At 41.1% G+C, this 13,878-nt stretch overlaps 1 protein-coding gene across 5 annotated transcripts in view; it reads left to right on the top strand.

Annotated features, from left to right (window-relative positions):
* ACSL4 (acyl-CoA synthetase long chain family member 4) overlaps positions 1–13,878 on the top strand; it is a 68,567-nt gene that overhangs the window by 47,674 nt on the left and 7,015 nt on the right. For all 5 annotated transcript variants that reach the window (XM_075835811.1, XM_075835813.1, XM_075835814.1 and 2 more), the window contains exons 9-15: positions 6,576–6,647; positions 7,213–7,352; positions 7,860–8,032; positions 8,622–8,696; positions 12,591–12,782; positions 12,869–12,983; positions 13,509–13,666. In XM_075835811.1, coding sequence (XP_075691926.1) covers positions 6,576–6,647; positions 7,213–7,352; positions 7,860–8,032; positions 8,622–8,696; positions 12,591–12,782; positions 12,869–12,983; positions 13,509–13,666 — 925 coding nt within the window. The remainder of the gene's footprint in view (positions 1–6,575; positions 6,648–7,212; positions 7,353–7,859; positions 8,033–8,621; positions 8,697–12,590; positions 12,783–12,868; positions 12,984–13,508; positions 13,667–13,878) is intronic.

Here is a 13,878-nt window from a genome sequence, read left to right as displayed (position 1 = left end):
GACACAGAGCCGCCAGTATCAGCTCTGCTCCGAGACTCTGGAATTCCCTGACATCGCTGTCCACATATGAACAGCGATGTCTGGGGCTTCCCCAGAGCCGGAGTCCCGAGCAGAGCGCTGGTATCGGCTCTGCTCCGGGACTCTGTGGAATTCCCTGACATCGCTGCCCATATATGGACAGTGTGTCAGGGTCTTCCCCAGAGCGGAGTCCCGGGCAGAGCGCTATTATCGGCTCTTCTCCGGGACTCTGGGGAAGCCTCTGACATCGCTGTCCATACATCGACAATGATGTCAGGGGCTTCCCCAGAGCATGAGTCCCAGTGATGTCAGGAGCACAGCTGGAGTCCCAGGAAGAGCCTACTAGCGCTCTGCCTGGGACTCCAGCTCTGGGCAAGCCCCTGACATCACTGGGGCAGCCATCTACAAGTGGGTGTGTGACACTATCTGAAGAGGACACTGGCATTATCTAGGGGTGTGTTGCATTATCTACAGAGGGCACTGTGGCCTTATCTACAGAGGGCACTGTGGCCTTATCTACAGAGGGCACTGTGGCCTTATCTACAGAGGGCACTGTGGCCTTATCTACAGAGGGCACTGTGGCCTTATCTACAGAGGGCACTGTGGCCTTATCTACAGAGGGACACTTAAACTGGAAAGCTGGATTGTTGAAATAAGCACGTGGAGAAATATCTCAAATTTTAAACCTAGCGCTATTATTATAGTAATGTAATATAGTGTTATAGTAGCTCAAATAACTAATTGATTAACAATAATTTTGTATTGTATCAAATTTGAAAGTAATGCGGCCCGTCAACTTCCCATTTTTTTTCTATATGCGGCCCACTTACCCGGCCGAGTTTGAGACCCCTGGCTTAAATGAACAATATGGCTTCACATGCTTTATCTGAGAAATATACCTATAATTTATGCTCCTATATACTCCTGGTCTACATCCATGGGTACTTAAAATACACATCACTGTCTGGAACCTGAGACTTCGGGCATCCAGATGAAATGTAAAAGTATGTACATATGTTTTTTTTTTTTTTTTATATTGGGTTCTAGAATACTAGGTATATGACGGTATGTTTTTATCGTGGGTTTATCCGCACCATGATGTATGGGAATTGCTGTTTTGAGAACTGCCCTATGAGTACACTGATGCCTGAGATATGGAAGGGCATTTAGATGGTTTCCTAGAACACGAGGTGATTAATGGGACTCCATATATCGAACTCTAGAACACGAGGCAATGAGCCCTTTAGTATTACATAAGCCATTTAGTAGAGGGTAGAATGTACTGAGGGAGGAGACGCTAGTGACTGACGAGCCTACTAGCGGGAGTTGTGGTTGAACGTCATCTGAGATGAGCCCCTCCACTGATTGGCTGTTGCATCCTGGTGCTTACTAGTCCTAAATTCCCTGATGATCGTTTAGGCACCGTCAAACATGTTGGAGAGGCTAATAATCCTAATGTATTAACAGGGACTTGCTATAAATAGTTAGCTTAGGTACAACGCTCTTTTGAGAGCGATTTCAAGATGGCTCAGATTATACTATTGGATAGGATAGAAGGAATTCATATGTCCTCCATGTTGTATCCCTGAATTTAGGGTGAGTGAGGTTATGAGACTGGGGGAAAATAGGAACACCACCAAATGACTGACTAGTGGGGCTCCAGTACAACAGTCTGTACATAACTACCACTTGCACGCTATCAGACTACCTAAAGAAATAACCATTCTTTTACCGCTCGTACGGTCATGTAGAAGAACGTTCAAACAGTATCTTCAGAGGGTATAAATTCCCACAGGCCGTGCGTGAGAAGACCATTCAACAGTCCAACTTGTGTTCTTTCAGGTCTTCTTCACCTTGTAGTTCCACACACGGATACAGGGGTGCTTCGATGCAGATGAACCCAGTTTGTCACCACACTATATCTCCAAAGAGGGAATAAGGGAACAAATGGTGCAACACCCTTTGGACTAAATTCACTTCACGTTTTTATTCCATACTTCCAGGAAAAGTTAAACTTTAAAACATGATCTCTAGCATGCGGCACGCCAAGCTCTCTTGCCCAACCCTTGGTTTCGCCCTTCCGGCTTCCTCAGGGGCATTTTAATTCTCAATTTTTGTTTTATTTTAAAGCATATCCAATAAAAATATATTCGTATTAGTGGGTACCCTATTCCAGTGACATTTATTTTTGTCACATGGTTTATATAACCAGTTCTTTTATACAATCTGTGATTAATGGATTTAGAAATATGCAGCATGTCCTGAAATCCAGGCCAATTTTTTTTCTGCTATGTGTGTGGGTGGGGTTTTGTACCACGTCTGAAGGTGTTCGAAGTCTCCTGCGTGTGTTTACTTACATGGAATAAAGACCTTGATCTTTTTCTTGGTTATTGAACATGCCCAAAGTTTTTTAGCCAATTATATATACTATTATACTTCTGGAACTATGAAACGAAGGTACCAACTTTAAAACTTGCCAAACACGTTGGATTAAGGCCAGGATCACAAACGTCGTTTTGATGCAGTTCTTGGCTCCGGTTTTTTTGTGCCAAAGCCAGAAGTGGATCCAAAAGGAAAGAAAGGTATAAAGAAAAGACTGATGCATCTCCTTTCTTTTGTGTCCAATTTTGTGTTTGGCTGAAAAAAAAAAAACGGAGATCAAAACTGTGTGTGATCCTGACCTTGGATGGTCCACCATGTATCTAAACAATTGTATGTCATATAGTTTTGTATGAACAATCTGCCCGTCAACATATCAGACTGAACAAGCAGGTCAGGGACGTGATGTAAAAACATTTTTTATGTACTAAAGAACCAAAATGCACCGATTTTATTTATTTATATTTTACTTTTCAGCTGTTCATGTGAACAATGACCTGAAACTGTAACGAAAATAAACTAAAGCCATCTTCATTCTATTGTCATGCTCTTATAGTTGGTTATGTGATATTTCTAAACTGAAGCAAAGCACTTGATCCACTGAAGGGGGATACTTTAGACATGTAGTTAAAAAAAAAAAAAAAAAAGTGTTCCCTTGAGGTTGAAGGAGGCTCTCTGCACAATTTCTATTGGCGGCACGCTATATAGTTCAATATGCTATTAAAGGGGAGGACATATATTCGTGTATCTGTCATACTATGCTGCCCCATTTTTAAGTGCGGAACAATATGGAGATGGGTCTGCTGCACTGTTGGACCAAACAGCACAATAAAAAGATTGTGACATTACACGAATAGCAGCTAAGGCTTCATTCACATCTGCCTCGAGACTACTTTCATGGGTTTCGTCTGAGCTTTCGGCCAGGGGAGCCCCCGAATCAAATCCAAACGGAAAAAATAGGTTTCATTACGTCAAAACGACTGAACACGTTTAAGTTTGGATCCAGTTCATGGGTTCCCCTGACTGAAAGGTCAGACGTAACCCATGAACAGAGTCCCAACGCAGATGTGAACGAAGCCTAACCAAGAATACAGCGGACTCGCACCACTGTCTTCATGAGGGGAGCACTCCCCACACCAGTGAGTGACTGCTGTCCATCTAGCTGTATATACAGCAGCCATCAATCACTGCTTATAGGGGCAGGGAGAGCGCTCCCCTCATGAATACAGTGCCGCGGATCTGTCCCCATACAATGCAGCGCTTCAACCAGAAAACATAGTATGACAGATCCGCTTTGACATCCCCGGCTGCATGGAGCTTCAGCAGTTAGGACTTTAGTTTACAGATTGTCAGCATTTAGGGGTTAATGGTGAAATAGCCTAGTTTTTATTGAAGTTGTTCGGGATTGGAAAAACATGGCTGCTTGGTCCAAAATACGTAAATGCGGTTGAGCTGATGTGGGTTTTTGTGTGAGAAAGCAGTCACGTATTTTTCTTATCCTGGACAACTGCTTTAGTTTCTTGTGGTCAATGTTGTTTTGCGTTCTGTCCTTGATCTCTCCGTCTGAGTATGTTGTGTAGGAGAAGGTTGACCTCAATCTCCTGAACTACACGCTAAGTGTTCTGTCTGTCCTGAAGTGGATCCTTGTTCTCCTACATTGACCCAGACTGGCAATTGTCTCCACTGCAAGGCACAATGCCAAATTTACCCAGCGTGAAATCTACGCTCATTGACTAGCTCGGTGAATAAAGAAAGTTCTTGTCTCATGTTTAACGCTGGTCTACAATTAGCTCTATGCTGGAGGTAAACAAGAAGAACGTCTCCGCCAGCCAAGGAAGCCCTAAATATTGACTTTGTAATCCAGCTGCCAGGTATTGATCAGTGACATGTGTAAACTAGCAGAACATGAGACTCCTGAGGGGGCTTACTTTATTCTAATAAAATGGTGGGTGTAATGGAAGGTACTGCTAGCTTATTGTTTTGGGAGGACTATTAAATTATTGCAGTTTCTATATTGCACGTGCAGTGTTTTCTAGTTATAACTCCCCCCTCCCCTCCCTCCCCCCAGCTACTTATGTGATGGAAGAACAAGTTAAACCCATACACTCCTATGAAATGCTCCGGTGCTGCCGCTCTCTTTGGTCCCCTGCAGGTCACTTCTTACTAAGGGTATGTTCACACGGCCAAATTTCAGACGTAAACGAGGCGTATTATGCCTCGTTTTACGTCTGAAAATAGGGCTAAAATACGTCGGCAAACATCTGCCCATTCATTTGAATGGGTTTGCCGACGTACTGTGCAGACGACCTGTTATTTGCGCATCGTCGTTTGACAGCTGTCAAACGACGACGCGTAAAAATACAGCCTCGGCAAAAGAAGTGCAGGACACTTATTTGGACGTTTTTGGAGCTGTTTTCTCATAGACTCCAATGAAAACAGCTCCAAAAACGCCGCGAAAACGGCGTGAAAACGCTGCGAAAAATGCGAGTTGGTAAAAAAACGTCTGAAAAGCAGGGTCTGTTTTCCCTTGAAAACAGCTCTGGATTTTCAGACGTTTTTGTTGACTACGTGTGAACATACCCTAATGCTTTAGTGATGATGCGCCATACTGACATGTGACCTCTGCTGCCAATCACTGGCCAAGCCGCTGATGTCTGTATGTACGACACAGGACTGGTGAAGCAAAGTAAACGGTGTCTGGCTGTGGAGAATATGGGTTCTTTGCTTTATCACATAAGCAACAGCCAGGAATTTATTTTTATATATATATATAAAATGCCATTAATTTGGTAGCTGGAGTTTTGCTTCCGGTTTGTGGATACATACTATATTATGCTAAAAAAAAAAAAAATGCCTAAGTTTCCAGATTGTTATAATTCAAGATATTTAATTTGACCTCCCAGTGCACAGAATGATAAATTATAAAAGTATTTAGCACTGATGAAAAATTTTCATACGTAAGAGTTTGTCTGATGGACAAATATAAATGGTTGTCCTCTGACTTGTCCCACTGCTAGTGCAATCAAATTTTTATTCAGAATCCGTCCTAGTAAATACCATGATTAAAGGCTACGAACTCCTTTTTATTTTTATTTATTTTATTTTTTATTAAATGATTTTACTTTTTAGGATACAGCTTTTATGTATCCTGTATACATGGAAGCTGTAGCATTCTTTCTCAGCCTATTGTGTGTGTGTGTGTGTGTGTGTGTGTGTGTGTGTACTGAGGGATTCTGCTAAGAGACCATTACAGCTTCTCTGTATACAGCATACATACAAGCTGTATCGTACAAATATATATATATATATATTTGCAAAAACTTCATTAAAAAATAGAATTAAAAAAGCATAACAATTAAATGTTAACAATCTATGCAAAAGTCTACATGGCCTCTAAGATTGTTGGATTCTGGTTTTATTAGCCTGGAATGTATCTGCTGACCTCTCTGCCACTGAGGTGTCTAGGCCTCATATCTCCATGTCGCAGGAACAAGGGATCTAACTGGCGGTAGCACACCGGAAAATATTCAATCCTAACAGCGGACATGTAATGGCATGGTTACATATAAACACTTGCCCTTAACAAAATATTATTGAACTTCTAGAAAATGTCATGGTGTGGGTAATAAGCTGAAGCTCTTGCTGTATTAGTGTTTATCGGGCTGACCATGGCACTCTGGTTACCCATACACTGGATAAGGCTATGCTCCCTGGTCAGGCCGAGACTTGCAGGATTGATACTTCAGTGAATTTAGGGAGTTCTTAAGCAATCAAAATTCCAGAGATTTTATCACTGCAAATAGCTGACAAATCTGTCAGCCCACTGGACGATTTTATTTTCCAGAAATTATAGTAATATAATAATCCTTTTTTTTTTTTTTTAAAGGGGCCGAGCAGCTGTGATTTGTACATAAATTCTGTTTTGCTGTCGTGACTTAGATCTAATGTAAAGACAGTATGAAAAACTGTTATCGCTAAGTCCAAAGCCGTCCTATTCTGCTAATGTAGGGAGTTGTACGGTCTGTAGCGATTTAAAGACTTGTGCTGGTTTATTTTTAAAAGCCAGAGGTGCGCTGCGATCTTGGTGGAGAGCTCTAGAATCCGCCTGGTGTAGGTGACTGTATTTGCACCATGTAACTTCAGTTTTTATTTCTCATCTCTTGTTTTTGTCTTTACAGTCCAGTAAAATTAAGAAGGGCAGCAAAGGGGATTGTACTGTATTGAGACCCACACTGATGGCTGCTGTGCCTGTAAGTAATGTTTTATATATTTAAGTTATTTTGCATGGGAAATTCCCAACCGAGAGCTATCTGGAGTGCAGGGGTCCCTCAACCGACCTGGTGAGGCATCCGCCACATCATGGCAATGAATGGAGGGGTGGGTGGGTGGGTGCGTGCGGCTGGCTCTCTCTATTCGCTTTTATGGGAGTTACAGAAACAACCGGGCATGCTTGCTTATGGATACTAGTCATAGTGACCAGGAAAATTAAAACTAAATGCTGCCATACATGACCAAATGTACATTGTAGCCAATATTAAGAGTAGGAAATATCAGCAGTAGATGTCCTTAAGTGACCCGGCTTTCCTCTGTTTGGGGCGGCTGATATATTTTAGGCGCGTTGTAAGAAGTTTTGCACAACAAGTGTTTCTGAGAAAGTTGATCCATTGTAGTATTAGTGCAGTATGCATAGCAGACCCCAACGTGGCAAATGCCGAGTGGTTGGAAAACAGAAAAATTTCTATACAACACAATGTTGGAAAAAATGGGCCAGTGAAGTGCAAGGATTCTTCAACTAAGTTGTTACAATTTTTACAGGAAATAATGGATCGAATTTACAAAAATGTCATGAGCAAAGTGCAAGAAATGAATGTTTTCCAGAGAACCCTATTCAAGCTGGGTTATGACTACAAGCTGGAGCAAGTAAAGAAGGGATACGATGCCCCCTTGTGTAATGTGTAAGTAAAACCAATGATTTGTAAGGTAGTCATGTTGTAGCTAAAGAAATGTGATTTTATGGCGTCATAATGTATGACGCATTAACGTTTTCTCCTGACCACTTATAACGCTCTTTGTACGAGTCGTGTGTTTCCTGGTAGTAGTTTGCTTAATCGCTTAGTGCCCCAGTGGCGTTTTGCAAATAACACAATCTAATTTTTGGAAATGTTTTTCCTTTATAAGAAAGGCTCTGTCTACACCCCTGTCAGCAGTTCTTTGTCATGTGATGGCAAGGATCGTGCAATATGCAGCACTATTCTTGGCAGCCAGCAACGGGCCCAATTGTAAGTCCGGGGAGGCTGTCCGGTGCCGTTAGTGTTCGTTGTATGACGGATCTGCACTGTATCGTGGCTTCTGGTTTTTGTTTTTTTTATATGTTGCACATGCACTGAACTGTAGTTTTGTTAACTGCGTTTTTTTTTTTTTTTGTTCTTCTCACTCATTGCTTGTACGGTTTCCTCTTTCAGGATACTCTTCAAAAAGGTGAAAGCTTTATTAGGAGGGAATGTCCGTGTGATGCTGTGCGGCGGGGCTCCTTTATCTCCGCAGACCCAGAGGTTTATGAATATTTGTTTCTGCTGTCCAGTTGGTCAGGGTTATGGATTAACTGAGACTTGTGGGGCCGGTACCATCACTGAAGGTAAGCATTAGCATTAGAACTTGGCTTACAGTAAATGCTTGGTCTGATGGTTAGTAACCACTTCCTTGATCTAAATTTGGTTAGATAAAAATATAAAACAATAGCTCTTCGTGTGACGAGAAATGCAAATATGTTAGACAGTGGATAATAAACGGTCTGTTGCACAAACAAATGAATGATTATGCCCATGATCATAGTGTCCGCTTGTATACGGTTATCAAGAATGCCCACAGTACAGTGCTAGGAAATGAATGAGACCTGGGCTATAGGGTTGTTTATAGATCCAATTGTTGGCAACTCCGTGAATGCCCGTTGTATAATTTGTATTATTGTTACACAACATACACAAGAACATTAGTCATATGCCCTGATTAAGCGAATATCATTTATGGATTTGTAATCAACATTTATTATTACTAACCTAGTTAAAAGAAAGAAAGATAGAAAAGTGTATTTACTTGAGTCCTGGTCTGTTCCTATGCTTGCGTGCCCTTTAGTAAGCGTGCCGCTATCCTGCTTGCATGCCTTCTTTTCAATGGCCGCCTGTTGTGCGTGTTACACAGCTGATGCTTTTTGTTCTTCTTTTCAGTATCTGACTACAGCACTGGAAGAGTGGGCGCTCCTCTAACCTGCTGTGAAATCAAACTCCGTGACTGGTTGGAAGGTAAGCAAGTTGGTCTGTTATGCTAATCTCCTGTAAAAATGGCTGCGATCAGGGGGATACAGAGAGCGCTGCTGTAGAGACCAGTGATCTAGCTTATTAACGAGCTTTGAGCACCCCCGACGATCAGCTGTTTGAAGTGGCAGCGGCGCTTCGCCTCTTTGTTTACATCTGGTTTCAGACTGTCCGCACTTGCACGCGTCGTTAGTTTTCGTAGCAGCTACGCATGGTATTGCAGCGTTGTACCATTCAAGTAAAACCGCTCTGCAATTCCTCGCACCGCTGATACGAACGTATCGGGGTGTGCAAGTACAAACCGCCTCAAACCCGATGCAAATCCTGGATAACCGGTTTTAAAGAGGTTGTCCAGTTTCCGCAAATGATTTTTTTTTTTTTGTATAATTAACTTTCCAATATACTAATTACTAACTTTTTTTTCAGTATCTCTGCATGTTGTTCTGTAGGAACGTTCATTGTTTACTTCCAGTGGATAAAATTCTGTCCATGGTCATGATGTACACACAGGTGCATGGCTCGTTACAGTATGGGTATTAGAGCTGTCTTCTAACTATCACCTGTGTGTCCATCACATGACCATGGACAATTTTATCCACTGAATGTTCCTACTAATTAACAGAAAGCAGAGATCTTGATAACCGTGATGAATTAATTCAGAATGTATATTGGAAAGATGTGTAACTTTTTTTTAATTATACAAAAAATAAAATAAATTTGCTGAAACCGGACCTTTAATTAAACTGAATTTCCACCTTTAGCGCCAGTAGAGGGAGCTATTGTCTTGAGTTCAATGCGAGCTTCCCCTAGTGGCAACTGCAGGCATACAGAATGTTGTGTTTTTTAATCTGTCTAGGCATAGAAATTTGGGGCTTTGTATTAGAAAAACGGAGCTCTCACCACTACAAAAATATATTGAGAAATTAACCAGCACTGAATTCTAGACCGTTTTAGATTTAAAAAAATATATAAAAATTGTCCAAGTGAAGATGTTCACTTTAAATGTATGGACTTCCTTACTTGTGTTGATCCAGTCTGAATGGCACTGGTGGTCATGAAGGAATTTGCTGTTACAAATGCTAACTAAAAATCCCCTTTTCTGGTGTAATTTGATGGATCCATTTTTCAACCAAATGAATTCGTTATTACCTGGAACCTGAAAGGTTGTTATTGACTCACTCCATTTCCCCCTTACATTCGTTTTAATAACTCTCTCGCTCAGTGAGTCAGTCGTGTTTGATGAACGACGAGGCTTTCTGTTTGGTTTGCTTTCATTGTACTACTATTTTTATTCTTCTTTTCAAGTCCTCTTTTAATTTGCATTGGTTTTTTTTCTTGAAATGTTGCATGCACTTTGCTATTTTACTGTATGTGGTCTATGTCCATAACATCTACTCGTTCATAGCACTTACAAGGATTTCTGTAAAGCTGGCTATAAACATTAGATCTCTCAATGGATCTCGTAGATTTCAGTGGGGTGCACATTTCCTGACATACCATTGAAGAAACTGAGTATTGGACAGTTTGGAACTTCACCTGTCCGTTCTTGTTTTGTACCCCAGAGATGTCTGGTGATAGATAATCTCACCCCCTGCGTTGAAGAAAGTGTATTCAGCCAAATACATTAATTATGGGATAGTTAGGGATGTCTATAGTTCGCTTAACACATGCAACCCGAGTCTAGACTACAGATCCCATGATGCTTTGTACCAATGAGCAGGTGCTGAGCTGGTTTAAAAAAAAACAACTATTCGGCTGGTCTTCATGGGATAAGGACACTTAGGTAAAACAGATGTGAGCCATTTACCCTCTATATACATAGACCTAAGTGCATTTCTGGCACAGGACTGGCAGTGTGGGTGGAGGTCCAGGTCTGTCTGGTTTTTCATCGTGAGGGCTGGTAGTGCTGGGTAATTCAAAGCGGTAACCATAATGCTCACTTGTATCCATTGTGTGAAAGCCCCTTTCACTCTTACTCCATGACATTGATACTGGTCTCCAGGCAAGGTGTCTCTCTAATGGTTTCGTTCATCAGCCTGGACAGTGACTTAGACTGGAGCTTGTATGTAAAAACCTTCTTGTGGGCCAGCTTTCTGTAATACCAGTGGAGGAACAGATTTGTATTTGTTTTTTCATCATTCACATTTTATAACGCTAAAATAAAGAAACTTGTTCTGGTTCATGTCCCGGTTTACCCGAGATGTAAAATTTTATCAGAACATTGCAAGATGCTACAATGTAATTTGCGTGGCCTTGTAGATACTGGTGGAGTCCTCAGTACTGGCTCTTACACTCACACTCCCTTAGACTTTAAAAACATTACAAACTAGCCCCTGAATGAGGAGGGAGCGTGACTATATGAATATCATTGGACTCGGGAGTAGAGCATCAAAACTCTGTCCGCATGTCGCTTCTTTTATGTAGCTCTGACAGGGTAATGTAAATATCTGTATCTATTTAGCTAGAATATCTCTCCTTTCCTTCCTAACTACTGGATTTTCTAATCTGTTTTCTGAGGTGTTGATGTACTTATTTTTTTTGTTCTAATTTCTGTAAATGATTATGGGGGCAGCAATCTTGCCTGCACTGCTTTTTGCAGCATTTATCCATGTGCTTTGCAGCAGCCACATGGACATGGGAGACGATAGTCTGGAGCTGACCCATTAAAGAGGCTGTCCCCAGTTTATTAATTCCCTATCTCCTTACTAGTCTAATAGGTGTTTTGCTGCCGATAACTACAGTGTGATTTTGTTTAAAAAAAAAAAAATTTATTTGCAAAGTTATGAGCATTTTCTTAATATGTAAATGTGGCTCTAATAGCCAAATAGGAGGTGACCCTTTTTTTTTTTTTTTCCCCCACTCTGGGCAGTGTAATGTTTTCTGTATGATGCTGTCCAATCAGCATACATCTTCTCAGCCTTCCCTGCCCAGCAACACAGCCTGCTCCTTATAGTACACAGCTTCCATTCCCGACTGTGTTTATAACTGGCGATATCTCTGGTTGTGTCACAGCTAGGACTGCGATCCTGGTGTCATATGAAAGATTAGAAACTCCTCTTTCACATGCCCCAGCTGTTCTAGGTGGTCCACAGCCCAAGATATGGCTGTTTGAAGTGATCCCTCCCGCCTCAGTCTCTTACACTGTGTGAAGCCGCTTCATGCTGATATTACAGGTCAGAGGCTGTGAGGAGGCTCCACCTCAAGTCGCTGGTGTTGCCTCCCAATTGTCTAATAAAGGCTCATTTACATATTTAGAAGAAAGCTCATAACGTTTAGAATAAAACTTTTATATTAGCTAGGAGATGGGGCATTACTAAACTAGTGACAGATCCTCTCTAATTTCTATTGGAGAGTGTCCTAGGCATGTTCTGTGACCTGTGCAGAGGTCATGGTGCAGGAAGTGATAGGAGGGGAGCTGTGTTCATCACTTATTGTGAGTGGTGGACCCTGTGTTTTCTATATAGAGGTGTTACCTGTCATTGTAATCCTGCCCGTGGTGATAATAAGATGACTGAGAAGTGATCTCTACAGAACAGGAAGTGTCAGTCTATTGTGTGGCTCAGTGGCCAGAGTGAAAACAGCAAGATTGTAGTATTTTTTATTTATATATATATATATAAAATAGAAAAAAAGCACCAAAAAACGTTTAGCATAAAAACCTGATGAAAACAATAGATAAATTTTTGATGTTAAATTATTTACTGTTCAAAGACAAATTATGAGTAATCAAATCTAAACTTTAATCTGTTCATCTGAACAAATCATTCTACACATCCACCCCTCTGGGCTGACCTCAAGTTTATTGATGTCGTTTTAATGATTGGTCGTCTTAGTCTTACAATGCCTTTTTAACGTTTCCATTTTTTCCCCCTTACCTTTCAGGAGGTTACACAAATGAGGACAAGCCTCACCAAAGGGGAGAGATTGTGATTGGAGGACAAAATGTTTCAATGGGTTACTTCAAAAATGATGAAAAGAGCTTAGAGGACTTCTATGTGGATGAAAATGGGGAGAGGTGGTTCTACACTGGGGACATTGGGGAGTTTCACTCTGACGGCTGCTTGCAAATAATTGGTAAGTAGCTCTGCAAGCTTTACTGATATTCTGGAACAGGTTTATTCATTTGCAAAACTGAATCCCATCCTTGTGTTTCTTTACAGATCGGAAGAAGGATTTGGTAAAGCTGCAGGCCGGAGAGTATGTGTCATTGGGCAAAGTGGAAGCTGCTTTAAAAAACTGTTCTCTCGTTGACAATATCTGTGCCTATGCCAACAGGTACTGGTTCATAGTAAATACCATGAAAGATTGTCTGTATTGGTCCACACCATTAAATCTTGATGTAATTTGAGCTTGTTAAATTGTAATAGTGTTGCATTTATTTAGTTTTTTCATGCTATGGATATATTGACATGGCGGTAACGTTGCGACGGAGTCCTGTACCATTACCATGGCAAAACTGTAAATTCTTGCTGCTTATGACACGTTCTTGCCTTTATAACGTAATTGCAGTGTGACATTAAGAGACCTGTCATTACTATGCTGTAGAATGAAAGACTTCAGTTTAACATGCAAGTAAAGCCCGTCCTGATAAGAAATTAGCACGTCACAATAAATTAAATTACTGTAGCAAAAGAAATGATCACTAGTTTATTAGATGCAGTCAATATAAGTTACTCAATCCGTTTTCATGTGATCAGTCCACACATTCTGCAATGAGACTTTATAAATGATCCATTCATGGATCCGTATTCTCAGTATTCATCTGTTCCCGTCTCTAATCTTCCTTGTATCCTGTTTCAGTCACCAGTCCTATGTGATCAGCTTTGTCGTTCCTAATCAGAAGAAGCTGACTAGTTTAGCACTACAGAAAGGGATCGAAGGAACTTGGGAGGAAATCTGTAACAATCCTACAATGGAGGCAGAGGTATTAAAGGAGATTAAAGAGGTCGCGTCCTCAAGTAAGTGACATCCTATTTGTTCTGTCTTGTAATAGATTTAGCGCGAGGTGTGTTGCCCTGATCACTGCTTTATTTCTTTACTGACCAACCAAGTATCTATTTTATAACCTATCACAACGATCCTAAAAATAAATACTGTAGAGAAGGTTAAAGATCAGGTGCAAGTTTGGGATTACATTGTTGTTCTATCTAAACCTCCTGTGCTACGTAAA

Source organism: Rhinoderma darwinii, chromosome 8, assembly GCF_050947455.1.
Source record: "Rhinoderma darwinii isolate aRhiDar2 chromosome 8, aRhiDar2.hap1, whole genome shotgun sequence".
NCBI lineage: Eukaryota > Metazoa > Chordata > Amphibia > Anura > Rhinodermatidae > Rhinoderma > Rhinoderma darwinii.
The sequence above is the reverse complement of the archived record's forward strand: the minus strand, read 5'-3'. Positions and strand labels throughout refer to the sequence as shown.